General features: G+C 41.1%; 1 protein-coding gene across 1 annotated transcript in view; it reads right to left on the minus strand.

Moving 5' to 3' along the window:
• INTS4 (integrator complex subunit 4) overlaps positions 1–15,566 on the minus strand; it is an 81,371-nt gene that overhangs the window by 15,603 nt on the left and 50,202 nt on the right. Inside the window, 4 exon segments of the mRNA XM_006772517.2 lie at positions 4,501–4,631; positions 6,690–6,770; positions 10,346–10,439; positions 15,271–15,428. Of these exon segments, the coding sequence (XP_006772580.1) occupies positions 4,501–4,631; positions 6,690–6,770; positions 10,346–10,439; positions 15,271–15,428 (464 nt within the window).

Here is a 15,566-nt window from a genome sequence, read left to right on the forward strand (position 1 = left end):
ATAAGCAACTGCAGTGATTTCAGTAAAGTTCAAAGTCCAAGTCAAGCTGATCCACCGTCATCCATTATCCTGACACCGTGGGCCTGGCCCCTCCTCTGGTTTTGAATTTGGTTTTGTCTGCTTCTTTCTCTTTGGCAATCACTTTGGTCTCCTTGATTACCTGCTTCTGATTAGTGACTTGGCTCCACTGCTAATCCTGGTTTGCACTTTTAATAAGGTTTGGGCACCACCTTCTGTGACTCCAGAGGCCTGCCCCTCCCATCTCAAGCTGAGGTTTAAGTCTGAGATCCAAGCACCAGCCCTCCTCAAGCCCAGCACATCCCTGCCTGAGTTTCTTTCAAACTCTATTTTGTGGTAACAGGGCAGGGGTTGCATTGGTTAGCATTTACAGTAGCTTGGTGATAGGATCAGAAAATTTGGGGTTCTGCTACATAGGGTGAGTCACCCTCTGTGTGCCAGGTTCTGTCCTCAGTGGCCCCAAGATTTCCATCATGAATAGGAGTTGACAGGTACAAGCAACAAGAATACTAGTAGGTCTACAAAATCTTCAGATAAAAGTTATCAAATAATAATATCCTATATAATAAAAGAGAAACATGCAAATTAACCATCCCTCCGCTATGCTTAAGTCACGCCCACCAGCCACACCCACCAGCCAATCAGAAGTGAGTATGCAAATTAACCCAACTAAGATGGCATCGGCCACGGAACTGGAGTGCGCAGCAGGCTTGGGTTGCCCCAAGTGATGGAGGAAGCCAAGCTTCCCGCCTGCCCTGGCCAGCCCTGGGCTACGCTCAAGGCTATAAAGTTTCGATTATAGAAGATAAATAAATCCCAGAAAAAAAATGAAGAGGCTGGGAGCTTGGGTTGCTGGGGGGCATGGTCAGCCTAAAAACGGCAATCAACCCCTCACCCAGGCTGGTAGGCACCCCAGTGGGACCCCCCTCCTACCCTGAAGGGGCTGTGGCCAGCCTGCAAACAGCCATCAGCCCCTCACCCAGGCTGGCCAGGCACCCCAGTGGGACCCCCACCCTGATCTGGGACACCCTTCAGGGCCAACCAGCCAGCCCAACCCATGCACCAGGACTCTATCCTATATAATAAAAGAGTAATATGCAAATTGACCCTAACAGCAGAACAACTGAGAATGACTGATCAATATGACACATACCGACCACCAGGGGGCAGACGCTCAATGCAGGAGCTGCCCCCTGGTGGTCAGTGTGCTTCCATTGGGGGAGCTCTGCTCAGCCACAAGTCAGGCTGATGGCTGCCAGCACAGCGGTGGTGGCAGGAGAGGCTCCTCAGCAGTGCTAAGGATGTTCGACTGCAGCTTAGGCCTGGTCCTCGTTGGCAAGTGGACATCCCCCGAGGGCTCCCGGGTTGCCAGAGGGATGTCTGACTGCCAGTTTAGGCCCGATCCCCCGGGGAGCGGGCCTAAGCCAGCAGGTGGACATCCCCCGAGGGGTCCCAGCAAGAGGGCACAGGCTGGGCTGAGGGACCCTCCCCCCCCCCAGTGCACAAATTTTTGTGCACCGGGCCTATAGTATATAAAAGGCTAATATACTAAGTGTCCATCTGACCAGTAGCTAAGATGCACACTGACCAGTGAGGGATAGATGCTCAACTCAGGAGCTGCCAAGCTGCAGTGACTTGGCAGTGGCAGTTTTTGGGTGATGCACCCTGAAACCAGAGAGGAGGGAACCCTATTCCCCGCAGGGCCATGTGATTCTACCTTTGGCTGTGGGCTATGCTGTTGCTGGGGCACTGTCAGCCTGAATCTGGTTTACCGCACACTTGCATTTGCGTTCCACACCCTGTATGACAGCAACTTTGCTGAGTGCCCTCTCACACCCCGAGACCCCTCAGGGGATGTCAGAGAACCGATTTTGGCCTGATTCTTGCATGCCAGACCGAGGGACCCCACCTGCCGGAGGGATCCCTCTGCAGTCGCCCTTCGAGCCATGGCACCACCACAGGTGCGGCCAGCCGGGAAGGGACCATGGAAGGATGGCTTCAGGGTGTGTCCGGGCCATCTCTCCCAGTCCCACCCTGCCAGCCACCTTCTAATTAATTTCCTTTCAACATGCACGAATATGTGCACATGGTCACTATTAAAAACATAATAAGCTGAAACCAAATTCCAAATTAAATAGTATGAGACAAATAAAATCACATTAAAACTTTCATTCTGATCTAAGGTGATCTTGATAGAGACGATCATAAGTTCTATTTGTTTTATGCCAATAAGTCTAAGTTCAATAGATTTATTAAAAATATAATAGTGAAAATAATATTTATACAACTAATATGAGCTTTTATCAAGTGTTTACTCTGAATGTGTAAGGAAATATTTTAAAGGCTTTATATATAACATTCAATAATCCTTATAATAACCCCCTGAGAGAGAGGCAGATACTATTATTATCCCAGTCTAATTTACTAGAGGAACAAATTGAGGGACAGAAGGTTTATGTAATTTATCCAAGCTCACTACATTTGCAAGTGGTGGAGTCAATATCTGAACCCATTCAATAAGGTACCACAGCCCTCTTAACTACTATGTCCTGCCTTTCACTTGAATAGGTTATAGTTAGGGCACAGAATTTTTAAACCCCTGGAAGAAGAAAATAATTGATCCACCAAAAATTAAGAAAGAAAAATAGAAGCTGGAATGCATACAAATAAAAAATGTAAAATAATACAGCATGAGTAAAGACCAAATATATTAGAATCTTTACATAACGACACGGAAAGATGAAATATATTGTTGGATGAAAAGAAAAGGAGGCAGAACAGCAAAGTATCTTATAATTTGACTTATGTTAATACACATGCATTTACAGTCTACACATCTATCTGGCTAGAAAAAAGTCTGTTTACAGTTGTTCAAGAATAGGTGAATTAACACACAACTTTCACTTTCTCTGCAATATTTCAATTTTTACAATAATCACATATCAACTGAAAAAATACATCTACTTTCTTTAAATAAGAAGTGTAGATGGCATCATAAGCACCTATCTTTTCTCAGATGTGACTGAGGAGTAGAGATTAAACATTTGTTAAATGACTATATGGATATCTCTAAGATTAAATTACTACCTGGCACCATCAAGATAAGTGAAGAAAGAAAATAATATTTGGGATGTTCTTTCTGACCTAATATTTTTCAGTGCTTACTTAAACACCCATGTTTATTTCTCTGTACCACATGTAGGCTGAAACAAATGCTGTACTGAGCATCCGATGTGTTTTCAATCTGGCAACAAGTTACATAAATACCGTACTGTATCAAATCTATGATGCCATCATTCTTAAGATGCATTTTTATTTTATAAAAAAACAAGAAACAAAAAACCTACTTTCAAACTATGGCAGAGCATCAAAATATTTGGTTTCAGAGAAGTTAAAACTTGTGCATTTTTTAATTGATGAAATATGGCAACTTCTCATTATCACAAAGTCTAATAGCTACCATTAAATTGAGTTCTTACTACGTACCAAGTACCATACTAAGTGCTTTTCCACGTATTGTCCAATTCATTCATTTTTAAAAAATATATTTTTATTGATTTCAGAGATGAAGTGAGAGAAACAGTGTGCAAAGAGAATCACTGGCTGCCTCTTGCACACCCCACACTGGGGATCGAACCAGCAACTCGGGCATGTGCCCTGACCTGGAATTAAACTGTGACCTCCTGGTTCATAGGTCAACGCTCAACCACTGAGCTATGCAGGCTGGGCTCCAATTCATTCTTCATAGAACCCCCATGAGACAGATGCTGTCATCATTTTCATTTTACAGACAAAGAAACGAGGCAAAAGAGAGGTTTAAAAATCTGACTGTAATCAAACAACTAATAAGTGGAGAGGTCAGGAATTGAACAAGGTAGTCTTTACTGCCTTGGAGAAAGTTTACTATTCCCTTTAGAAGAGGAAAAAATGGTTCTTGGTACTAAATTTTAAAAGAAATCTATGAAGCCCGGGCCAGTTTGGCCCAGTGGGTAGAGTGTCAGCTTGCGGACTGAAGGGTCCCGGGTTCAATTCCGGTCAAGAGCATAAACTGAAGTTGCAGGCTCAATCCCCAGCCCAAGACAGGGTACATGCAGGAAGCAACCAATCAATTTGTTTGTGTCTCTCTCACATCGATGTTTCTCTCTCTCTGTCTCTCCCCATCCCTTTCACTCTCTCTAAAAATCAATGGAAAAATATCCTTGGGTGAAGATTAACAAAACAAACAAAAAGAAATCTATCAAGGACAATACAAATGCTTCCAGATGAAGTTCTATGTTGTGCTGTAGGCAATAAAGAGCCACTGGAAGGTTTTTCCAGGGACCTAATCTAATCCGAGAACAGAACTTGGGATACTGAAAAAGAGTATATTAACATCCCTTAGCTAATCTTTCCTAAATATCATTTTACTTATTAACTTTGGTGAGATCTCTGAATGTCTTTGAAAGGATCGTACTACCCCCTTGGGCTAGCTGCACATCTTACCCTCGAGTAGTTCGTGCCGTTACTATAAGTTGCAAGGCTTTGGCCTGCAGCCTCATATGATGTATAATCACCACCTGCTTATTCTCCACACCACTGTACATGAACTCCATTTTGTAGGTCTCTTCCATGATCTATAAAGAAAAGGTAATTAATGATCAGTGAAAATATCAAGTCTTGCACTAGATGGTTTGGCTCCGTGGATAGAGCATCAGCCCGCAGACTGAAGGGTTCCAGTTCGATTCAGATCAAGGGCATGTACCTTGTTTGCAAGCTCCTCCTTGGCTCAGGCCCTGGTAGGAGCTTGTGCAGGAGGCAACCAATCGATGCGTTTCTCTCACATCGATGTTTCTCTCTGTCTTTCCCTCTCTCTTCCACTCTCTCTAAAAATCAATGGAAAATTATCCTTGAATGAGGATTAACACACACACACACACACACACACACACACACACACACACACACACACAAATCAAGTCTTCCTTGAGAACAGCATAGAATTGTAGGTGAAACTCTAAACTGAGGGGTTTTTTCATGCCTATATTTTAATTCTGAACTGACATTTTTAAGTGCCTATGTTGAGATAAATTAACATAATTGGAGAGAAATTAATGTGTTGAGAGAACTGTATAGCATGTCTTGCAAAAGAGAAAATAAATTATTTTGTCAATTGAAAAACAAAAGGCTCTGTTCTGGTAATAAAATCATCTTAATTGATGATGGGATAATATGAAAGTTTAATCACAGATAAAATTATAAAGCACTACTTGTTACCCTGAACCCAAACTCACTGTGCTGTGGGGAAAAATGAATATATGCTGTATATAAAAACCAAACTCCCAAGAAAAGCCCTCAAGAATTTAGCATCAAGAACCATGAACCACCTGTTAGTCATCCAGACAAACTGTCCTACAGGCATGGAGTTTGGGATAAGTGCAGAAAACAACATCTACGACCTCAGCTCAGGCCCAGTGCATCTTAAACTCTTGTTCCATTCTAGCCAAATCAGCTACTCCCACCCAAATGAAAGCTTTGGGGTCAAAGAAATAACTCCAGGCTTGCCTATGAGTAAAAGGAAGACAAGATGTTTAATTATATGGTACCTTAGTTACCCTATCTGTACATACAGAAGAAATAGGACCAACATTAGAAAATGAAAAGGATTAAATGGGGCATGGAAAGACCTTAACACAGTATCTGGTACACAGATTTGTAATTCCTTTCCCCTCTTTCTTCCAGACTCCTGCTCCCTGTTCCCCTCGTTCCCAATATGGTCCATTCTGGCACTCCAGTCATTGAGTTCTACTCCCCTACAATAAGCTGCATAGCAAGTTTGAGAGGGAGTCTAGATCAGATGGGAAATTAAACAGAGTAGTGGAAAGAAAACAGACTCTGGGTGTCAGAGGGTCTGGGCTCAAGTCCCAGACTATATTACCTATAGTTCTATGAATTTAACCTTGCTATAAAATGAGCTTAATACTTATTCCTGCCTAATGGAATTATTGTGAGGTTTAATTAAAATAAACTTGAAATTGTTTAGTGAATTGTAATGTAGCTTTCTAATTGGTCACAATCACTCAGTTATGTACAGTTCACTATCCAGAAGAGTTCACTAAATCCCAATACCTAATAATGAAGGGAAATTGCTCAAAGCTAGAAAGAAATAAGCTCAAAGCAAATAAAATGAAATGCTCCTTAATGAACTGAGGAGAACCATAAGAACCTTTTAACATTTAAGAGATGGTAGAGGCTAAAAATATAAATAACCTGAAAATGAGTTCATCTTCATTTTCAGATAGAAGACTCATGATAGTTTTTATTGGATTTTAGTATATCTGAAATACTAACTTATGATATTTTAGAACACAAAAGAATCTTAGAAATATCTCACAGAATGGCCATATTTTACAGAGGAGAAAAAAACCAGGGGGGTTAAGTAACCTGGTCAATATCACCCAGAAAATCAGAGGCATACCTGGGTTTAGAACCCAGGTCCCTTGACTCTAAAACCAGTGCTGTGACCCCTAATTATGCTGCTTCTCCTATCACTAACTTCTGTCATTACAGGCTGAGGCTGCAGAGACCACATCAGATCTGTGGAGCCAAGATGAAGTGTGAAAGCCTCTGGCTCTAACTTGAATGAGATAATTCCTGGACAGAGATCTATGGAGGAGAAGGTCTTAATTGCTTACCTGTTTTGCTGCTGCTGAGGCCAAATCGCTCTGCTTCAAATACAAAGGGGCGGCCACATTCCACAGCTTTTCCTGTAAGGCCTACACACAAATCAGGAGAGGAGAGAAGACAGAACACAGAGATCACAAAGACTGGCATATCATTTGAGACTGCCATGTTTATTTTGCTTTGAAAATCGATCATAATCAGGACTTCCTCTCAGTCTTGTTTTTCTTTTTTGTATTGATTTCTGAGGGGAATGGAGAAGGGGAGAGAGAGACAGAAACATCAATGATGAAAGAGACTCACTGATCGGCTGCCTCTTGCCCCCTACTGGGGATCGACCCTGCAACCTGGGCATGTGCCCTGACTGGGAATCGAATCCTGACCTCCTGGTTCATAGGTCGACATTCAACCACTGAGCAACACTGGCCAGGCATTCCTCTCAGTCTTATTCCTTTAAGCCAATCAGCCCCATTTATGGACAGAGAAGAAACCAAAGGTTTGAGCTAACTGAATTCTTCCCTATTCAATCCAATTCCTAGCCCAAAGGCCATATGTCCTGGCCCAGTGCTTGCAAGCAGAGTACAGGAGCCATGAAGGTCTTACCAGAATGTCTAGGCAAGCCACCTTCCGAGGCTCTGGGCCCTTCTTGTTCCCAGAGCCAATGTTCCCTGACTGCCTAAACCCTTCTTGTTTGACTGTGGTTCTTTTTCTTTGCCCCACACTCACTATTCTTTGAACAGCCCCATCACCTTACCGGCATAGCTTTCCTAGTTTACACCCTCTCTCAAGATTTCTATTCAAAACTAACATGTAAAGCCACAGATTTCACCTTCTATCTCTCTCCTCTTCTATCCATCCATATGGCCCACCTCTCACCTCTTGTCTAACCTCTGCTATAGTCTCTAACTTCCACAGTCCTTCTTAATTATAGAACAATCCAATGGCATTACAAAAAACTTAGACTAGCACTGTCTAATGGAAACACATAACAAATCATGTAGGTAATTTTACATTTTTTAGTAGTCACATTTTTTTAAGTAGTCACATTTTTTATTATTATTATTATTATTATTATTATTAGTTAAGGTATTTTTGTGTTTAGTGCTTTTTTAGCCTCTCCCCTCCCCCTCCCAATTTTCTGCTAATTTCCTATTTCCTCTCTCCTTTGGGAATTCTGGTTACACATACACCGAATATTGTCCCCCAGGTAAAAAGAAATAGGTAAAATTAATTTTAAAAGTATAGTTTAGTTAATGCAATATATCCAAGATAACACCATTTCACTATGCCATCAATCTTTTAAAAATTACTGAGATAGCTTACATGCTTTTTTCACACAAAGTCTAAGAAATCCAGAGTGAATTTTGCACTTACAGCACGTCTCAATTTGAACAAGCAACATTTCAAGAGCTCAATAGTCACATGTACCTGGTGACCATCATATTAGATAGGTCTAGACCAGCAGTGGGCAAACTACGGCCCGCGGGCCGGATCCGGCCCGTTTGAAATGAATAAAACTAAAAAAAAAAAAAGACCATTCCCTTTTTTTTTTTTAATCAATATTTTATTGATTTTCTACAGAGAGAAAGGGAGAAAGAGAGAGAGTTAGAAACATCGATGAGAGAGAAACATCGATCAGCTGCCTCCTGCACATCTCCTACTGGAGATGTGTGCGCAACCCAGGTACATGCCCTTGACCGGAATCGAACCCGGGACCTTTCAGTCCGCAGGCCGACGCTCTATCCACTGAGCCAAACCGGTTTTGGCAGGACCATACCCTTTTATGTAATGATGTTTACTTTGAATTTATATTAGTTCACACAAACACTCCATCCATGCTTTTGTTCCGGCCCTCCAGTCCAGTTTAAGAACCCATTGTGGCCCTCGAGTCAAAAAGTTTGCCCACCCCTGGTCTAGACCATCGATATAGAAATCTTTAAATCACCCAACCCACACTATCTTATCAGAGGTACTGCTTTTGAATATTTGCTTTCAATCATTTCTCAAATGCATATTTTTATATAGTTGTAGTCAGAAAGCTGAAATAATTTTGTATCTTTTTTGGTGCATAACATTACGTATTTTGTGATGTTGTTATATAATTCTTCGTGATGATCATTACTGACCACAGAATATACTGGGGAGTAGATGTGCCACAGCTGAGTTAGCTCATCCCGATTACCAAACACCTGCCTGCTCTGGTTCTGAGTCTGGGTCCCTTACTTACCCTGCCACTCCATGACATTGAGTAAACAACATAGTTCTGTGTTCTTTTTAGGAGTAAACTCTTCTCATTTCTTACTATAGAAAAGTAGATTCTTTTCAAAGGCCTTCTTGTATTCCCATGGAGAAGATAACAAGCCACAGAAGGAGGAAAATGACCAACAATGACAAGGCACTCTCTACACACTGACTAGACCCTAGGCCAAGAGCACTCACACTTATTGCTGGTTACCAGTCCTTACCTGGGTCAAGTTATTATTAGCCCTGTTTCACAGAAGCTTGGAAAAGCTATCAATTTTGCAAAGGGGCATAAGGAACATTTTTGGACAATGGAAATGTGCTATATATTGACTGTGGTAGTGGTTATGCAAGCATATATGACTGAAAGAATCTATCTTGCTCAACAAGGGTTGTTTAAATCCCAACCCACTTCAGTGTACACACCCACATTCATATATATATATATATACATACACACACACACACACACACACACAAACTTGCAAAATCCTAAGCTCACACATCTTACAATGGGAAATAAGAAACTTTTCCAATTGTTCTGACTTTAAATAACTATCATTAATCTCTTTAAAGACTAACATTTGGAACTGAAGCCAAGATAAAGGCTTATCAGTAAGAAGGGCTCTCCTAAATCCTAAGTTTAAATTTACAGCAGAATTCTGCATTCTGCTGCAGAAGCTGAAAGCTACTGAACTCATTTAATTGGTTTCCAATTCTGCCAACTGAAACAGTCTCTTGAGTACAAATTTTGTGAATATATATAGTATATATACACGTATATATCATCTACCTTATATGAAATGCCAGCAAGTTGGCCTTTTTAAGAGCAAGGAAATCAACCTCTGACTAATTTTACTTTGATGAAGTGAAATTATGAAAATAAAAGTTCATATAAGTTCTTTGCTAATCAAAGTATTAAAAAAACAATGAAAATCCTTGGGATTCTAAAGAAAATGATTATGCACCTGATCTGCTCTAATTACATAATGATGAAAGAATGCTACCAAATTTTAAAAATTCAAATTTCTCTTAGAGTTAACAATTATTTAATTAGAGCCAAATACAATTACACCACAGAATACATAATTCTCCATTGCTGTGGTTGCAGAAGGCCATATATTTTTCCAATTATGGCCTCAAACTCTGCCAGATCTGTTAAAGTGTATTCTTAGCATCACACTCAAAAGTACAATGAGTCCAAACCAGCGGTTCTCAACCTGTGGGTCGCGACCTCTTTGGCGGTTAAATGACCCTTTCACAGGGTCACCTAAGACCATCCTGCATATCAGATATTTACATTACGATTCATAACAGTAGCAACATTGCAGTTATGAAATAGCAATGGAAATAATTTTATGGTTGGGTCACAACATGAGGAGCTGTATTTAAAGGGCCAGAAGGCTGAGAACAACTGGTCCAAACCAACCTTGATGAGAAGAAGTTGACACCGAAGATAGGCAGCCGAGAAGTCAGCTACTCCTGCCAATTCAGACTGAAGTTCTCCAAGTCTTTGCAGATCCCTAGAGTAAACAAAACAAGCCAAACATAGGACAAGGATAGTAACAGCAACATAAAAGTCACATCAAAGCATTTTACCATTTTAGACCTAGCAAACTGGTCATAAATTTTAAAACAGCATCCAATGCTTGAGTGGTTATAATGAAGTGATTCGCTCACACTGGATAGTAGATTAAGCTGATATAATTCTTTGGAAAGTGAAATTGTACTCTGTTATAAAAGTCACACATATAGTCAAATATTTTGATTGGTAGCTTTATGCTAAGAAGTAATTCTAAGGAAAATCTTCAATAGAAATGAAATGCTCCATGCCTCATAATACTCACTGTGTGATTATAGTAAAAATCCAGTAACTAAATATTCAATGGTAGAGGAATTTAAACATTACTATATTTCCAGTCAATGAAATAAATACTCTATAACCATTAAAATATAAAATGGTAATAAAATATATGATCTCAACCATGTAAAAGCTGGCGAAAAATAGAGCAAAGTGGTTTTCTGGATAGAGGTATTCAGGGGCTTTTTAGTGCCTACTCCCAACTAGGCTTTATTTTCCAAGTGTTTTATACGATGGGCAAGTATTTTTGTACCACCGGGGAAAAAAACCTGCCTGTAGACAAGAAAAGAGAAAATGACACACAGATAAAATAGTTGTATTGGGGGCTGAGATTACTAATTTAAAACTTTTAATTTTTAGAATAGATAATAAACACTTTTCCAAAGAGGACGCACAGATGGCCAATAGACATATGAAAAATGCTCATTGTCACTAATCATCAGAAAAATGCAAATTAAAAGCACAATGAGATACTACCTCATACCTGTCAGAATGGCTTTCATCAATAAATCCACAAACAACAAGTGTTAGTAAGAATGTAGAGAAAGGAAAACCTTCATGTACTATTGGTGGGGATGCAAATTGGTGTAGCCACTGTGGAAAGCAGTATGGAGGGTCCTCAAAAAATTAAAAATGGAACTACCTTATGACCCAGTAATTCCATTTCTGGGGATTTATCTGAAGAAACCCAAAACAGTGATTCAAAAGAATATATGCACCTCTATGTTCATTGCATTATTTACAATACCCAAGATATGAAAGCAGCCCAAATGCCCAACAATAGGTAAGTGGATAAAAAAGCTGTGGTACACCTACACAATGGAATACTACTCAGCCATAAAAAGAAGGAAATCTTGCCTTGGATGGACTCGGAGAGTATTACACTAAGTGAAATAAGCCAGTCAGAGAAAGTACCATATGATTTCACTTATATGTGGCATCTAATGAACAAAATAATCAAACAACCAAAAACCCCGAAATAGAAACTGGTTCACAGCTGTCAGAAGCAGGGAGTGGAGGGAATGAGCTGTGTAATAAAGGTAAAGAAATTAAGAAAAAAAAACCCAACAACACACACCCTCATAGACGGACATCAACATGGTCATTACCAGAGGGAAGAGGGAGTGGGGGGAGGCAGGAGAGGGTAAAAGGGTGGGGGAGGGGTGTAAATGGAATGGAAAGAGACATGACTTGGGATGGTGAACATAATACAATATACAGTTAGGTATTATACAACTGTACACCTTAAACCTATATAGTTTTATTAATCAATGGAACCCCTATAAATTCAATAGAAAGGAAAAAACTTTAAAAAGTTCACACAAGCAGAATTCATTCATTTTGAAATCACTGCTAAAAGACAGTAAAAAAGACTGGATGTGTAAATCAAATGTTTATGACTAAACATTTCTTTCAATCTCTAAATATCAAATTTACAATTAATGTCTCTTAATAGTTTGGTGGAATAACAACGAATGTTAGAAAATGCAAAATGAGTACAAAATACTGATAATTTTTCAAAAGAATCTCCTTCACTGCTGCCTATCATAGAAAATCAATTTTAGAGTCAAACAAATACAGATTTAAATCCTGGTTCTGCTACTTCCTAGTAAATTGCTTCACTTCCCCAAATTTCCATTTTTTCTCTGTGACAAGGGAACATCTACCTGCAATGTTTGTAAAACATTATAGGTCATCAGTAAGTATGGCACCACTGCTTTCCTTTCTGAATCTTTCACCATCTGGCCATCCTCTCAGAATACACTCAGGTTAGAAACATAGTTCCCAGGACTGACCACAGCACTAGAACAGTGGTCTGACCAGCCAGACACCCAGCAGGACTACTACCTCATAAGACCCAGATCATGAGGATCACTCAAAATCAAAGGGTGTTTACTGAGCACCTACTTACAGCCAACTGATATTAGCTTACTTTTGTGCATTTTGTACTTGTTTTAGTGCTAACAGGACTTAAAAAACTGTCAAAGACAAAACCTATGTTTATTTAGATAGGGTTGAGTCAAGAAGTGGAGCTTATTTTCCTGAGCTCAGGGCCAACAACTTCAGAGAGTGGCTCTAAATGTGACTGAGGTATCATTTCAGAGTCAGCAGACTTTTTCTATAAAGGGTCAGAGAGTAAATATTCTAGGCTTTGCAGGCCATGCAATCTCTGCAGCAACTACTCAAATCTGACATTATAGCATGAAAGCAGCGCAGACAGTACCTAAAAGTGTGGTTGTGTTTCAATCAAACCTTATTTACAAAAGCAGATGGATATTGTTTTTGCTAAAGACAAATGGGTTTCAATTATTTTCATAACATTCAGGACATTCTAATAAGATTAGCAGCGCCGAAACCGGTTTGGCTCAGTGGATAGAGCGTTGGCCTGCGGACTGAGAGGTCCCGGGTTCGATTCCGGTCAAGGGCATGTACCTGGGTTGCGGGCACATCCCCAGTGGGAGATGTGCAGGAGGCAGCTGATCACTGTTTCTCTCTCATTGATGTTTCTAACTCTCTGTCTCTCTCCCTTCCTCTCTGTAAAAAAATCAATAAAATATATTAAAAAAAAAAGATTAGCAGAGTCTGCTGGTTATTCCCCAATATCCTCCCCCTCCTCCTGAGTAACAGAGTCACTAAATGTTAAATAAGCACTGGGCACCCAGAATAAAGACTGCATTTCCTAGCTCCTTGCAGCTAGATATGGCCATGTAAATCAAAATCTAGTCAATGGGATGCAAATAAATTTAAAACATGCAATTTTGGGGAAGTGGCTTTAAAAGGGGTAAGGGTAGAAATAATGCTGTTCTCCTGTTTTTTCCTTTTTCCTGCAGGAATACAGAGGAGATAGAGTTTGAAGCTTTAGGCCTAGGCCCCTGATGACCATCTCAACTCTGTCCTGTCTATGAGAAAGAATTAGCCTTTTCTCCTGTTTAAACCATTGTTATTTCGCATTTTCCACCACTTATCCATACTAATAATAAAGGAATATGCAAATTGTCCAGGACGCCATCACAGTAATGACAGATCAGCAGGCTGCACGCACAGCAGGTGTGGGTGGGCAGGGACTTGCAGTGTCAGGGGCGGGGCTAAAGAGGTAATATGCAAATTAGGCTGGGATGCTGTAATGGGTCGACCAGACAGGAGGAGGTTGTGTGGGCAGCATTGGGGATGGGGTGGCAGGGGCCTCCGTGCGCCTGCGCTGGGGGAGGGCCAGACCAGCAGCGGCAGAGGCAGGGCCTGCGCTGTGGGCCCAGGTCAGGGCTCATGCAGGAGGCAACCAATCGATGTGTCCCTCTCATGTTATGTTTCTCTATGTCTTTCCCTCTCTCTTCCATGCTCTCTAAAAATCAATGGGAAAATATCCTCAGGGAGGATAAAGAAAGAAAGAAAGAAATGTCATAGCCTATGAAAGGTACATCTTGAAAATGCCTAAGGAAAGTTGTCATTTTTTTGTGGTAAAGGCACTGGAATCCATGTTGATGAAAACACCCTGGTGGCTGTGAGGGCCGAGGGCCGGCAGCTGCGGTGGCCAGCAGTGGCAGTGGCAGCAGCAGTGGGATGTTGGGGGCAGTGCCTTCCCCTGATCAGCCCAGTGGCCTCCCGCAGAGGGAGGCCAGACTGTGGTTTAGACCTGCACCCCCTACCCCCCGGGGAGCGGGCCCAAGCCGTCAGTAGGACATCACCTGAGGGCTCTCGGACTATGAAAGGAGGCAGGCTGGGCTGAGGGACCCACTGGTCCTCTAGTCCTAAATAATATACAAGGGCCGAAACCGGTTTGGCTCAGTGGATAGAGCGTCGGCCTGCGGACTGAAAGGTCCCAGGTTCGATTCCGGTCAAGGGCATGTACCTGGGTTGCGGGCACATCCCCAATAGGAGATGTGCAGGAGGCAGCTGATCGATGTTTCTCTCTCATCGATGTTTCTAACTCTCTCTCTCCCTTCCTCTCTGTAAAAAATCAATAAAATATATTTTAAATAAATAAATAAATAAATAATATACAAGGAAAGGAACAGATAAAAACAGCTTCTTTGTAACTCTTTCTAGTTTTGTACTAATCATCAATCTGGTCATGTACAGAAAGAGTTTTTCTTTGTATATAACATGCTCAAACCCCAACCTAATCCAAATATAAGCAGATCATAAAATCATGTGTGAGCATTGGCCCATAGCAGCGGTTCTCAACCTGTGGGTCGCGACCCCTCTGGGGGTCAAATGACCCTTTCACAGGGGTTGCCTAAGACCATTGGAAAACACCTATATAATTACATATTGTTTTTGTGAGTAATCACTATGCTTTAATTATGTTCAATTTGTAACAATGAAATTGGGGGTCACCACAACTGTATTAAAGGGTCACGGCATTAGGAAGGGTGAGAACCACTGGCCTATATAGAGTCAGAAAAACTAGCCTGTAACCAACAATGAAAATCAAAACAGTCAAGCAGAGCAGAACAACAATGCTAACTGTCAAAGGAAAGGGACGATTACCTCACCTGATGGTGAACTCTAGCAGCTCCTGGGTTCCCTGAGGGTCCAGGTGCTGAAGACTGTACACCCTTTCAAGGCTCTGCTGCAGGAACTGATGGGAAGGATCCTCATGAGGCGTGATATTGGGGGAAACAGCTGATGACACAAGTTTTCTACCTGATAACTAAGCAAACATAGTCAGGTTATAAACTTTCGAAACAAAATAACCAGAAAAAAAGTGAGCCAAATAAAGTAAACGGAACAAAAACCTAGGGATTCTATAAATAACCTTTCTCCCCTTCCCTAGCTTCAGTGGGAGAAA

Source organism: Myotis davidii, unplaced genomic scaffold, assembly GCF_000327345.1.
Source record: "Myotis davidii unplaced genomic scaffold, ASM32734v1 scaffold646, whole genome shotgun sequence".
NCBI lineage: Eukaryota > Metazoa > Chordata > Mammalia > Chiroptera > Vespertilionidae > Myotis > Myotis davidii.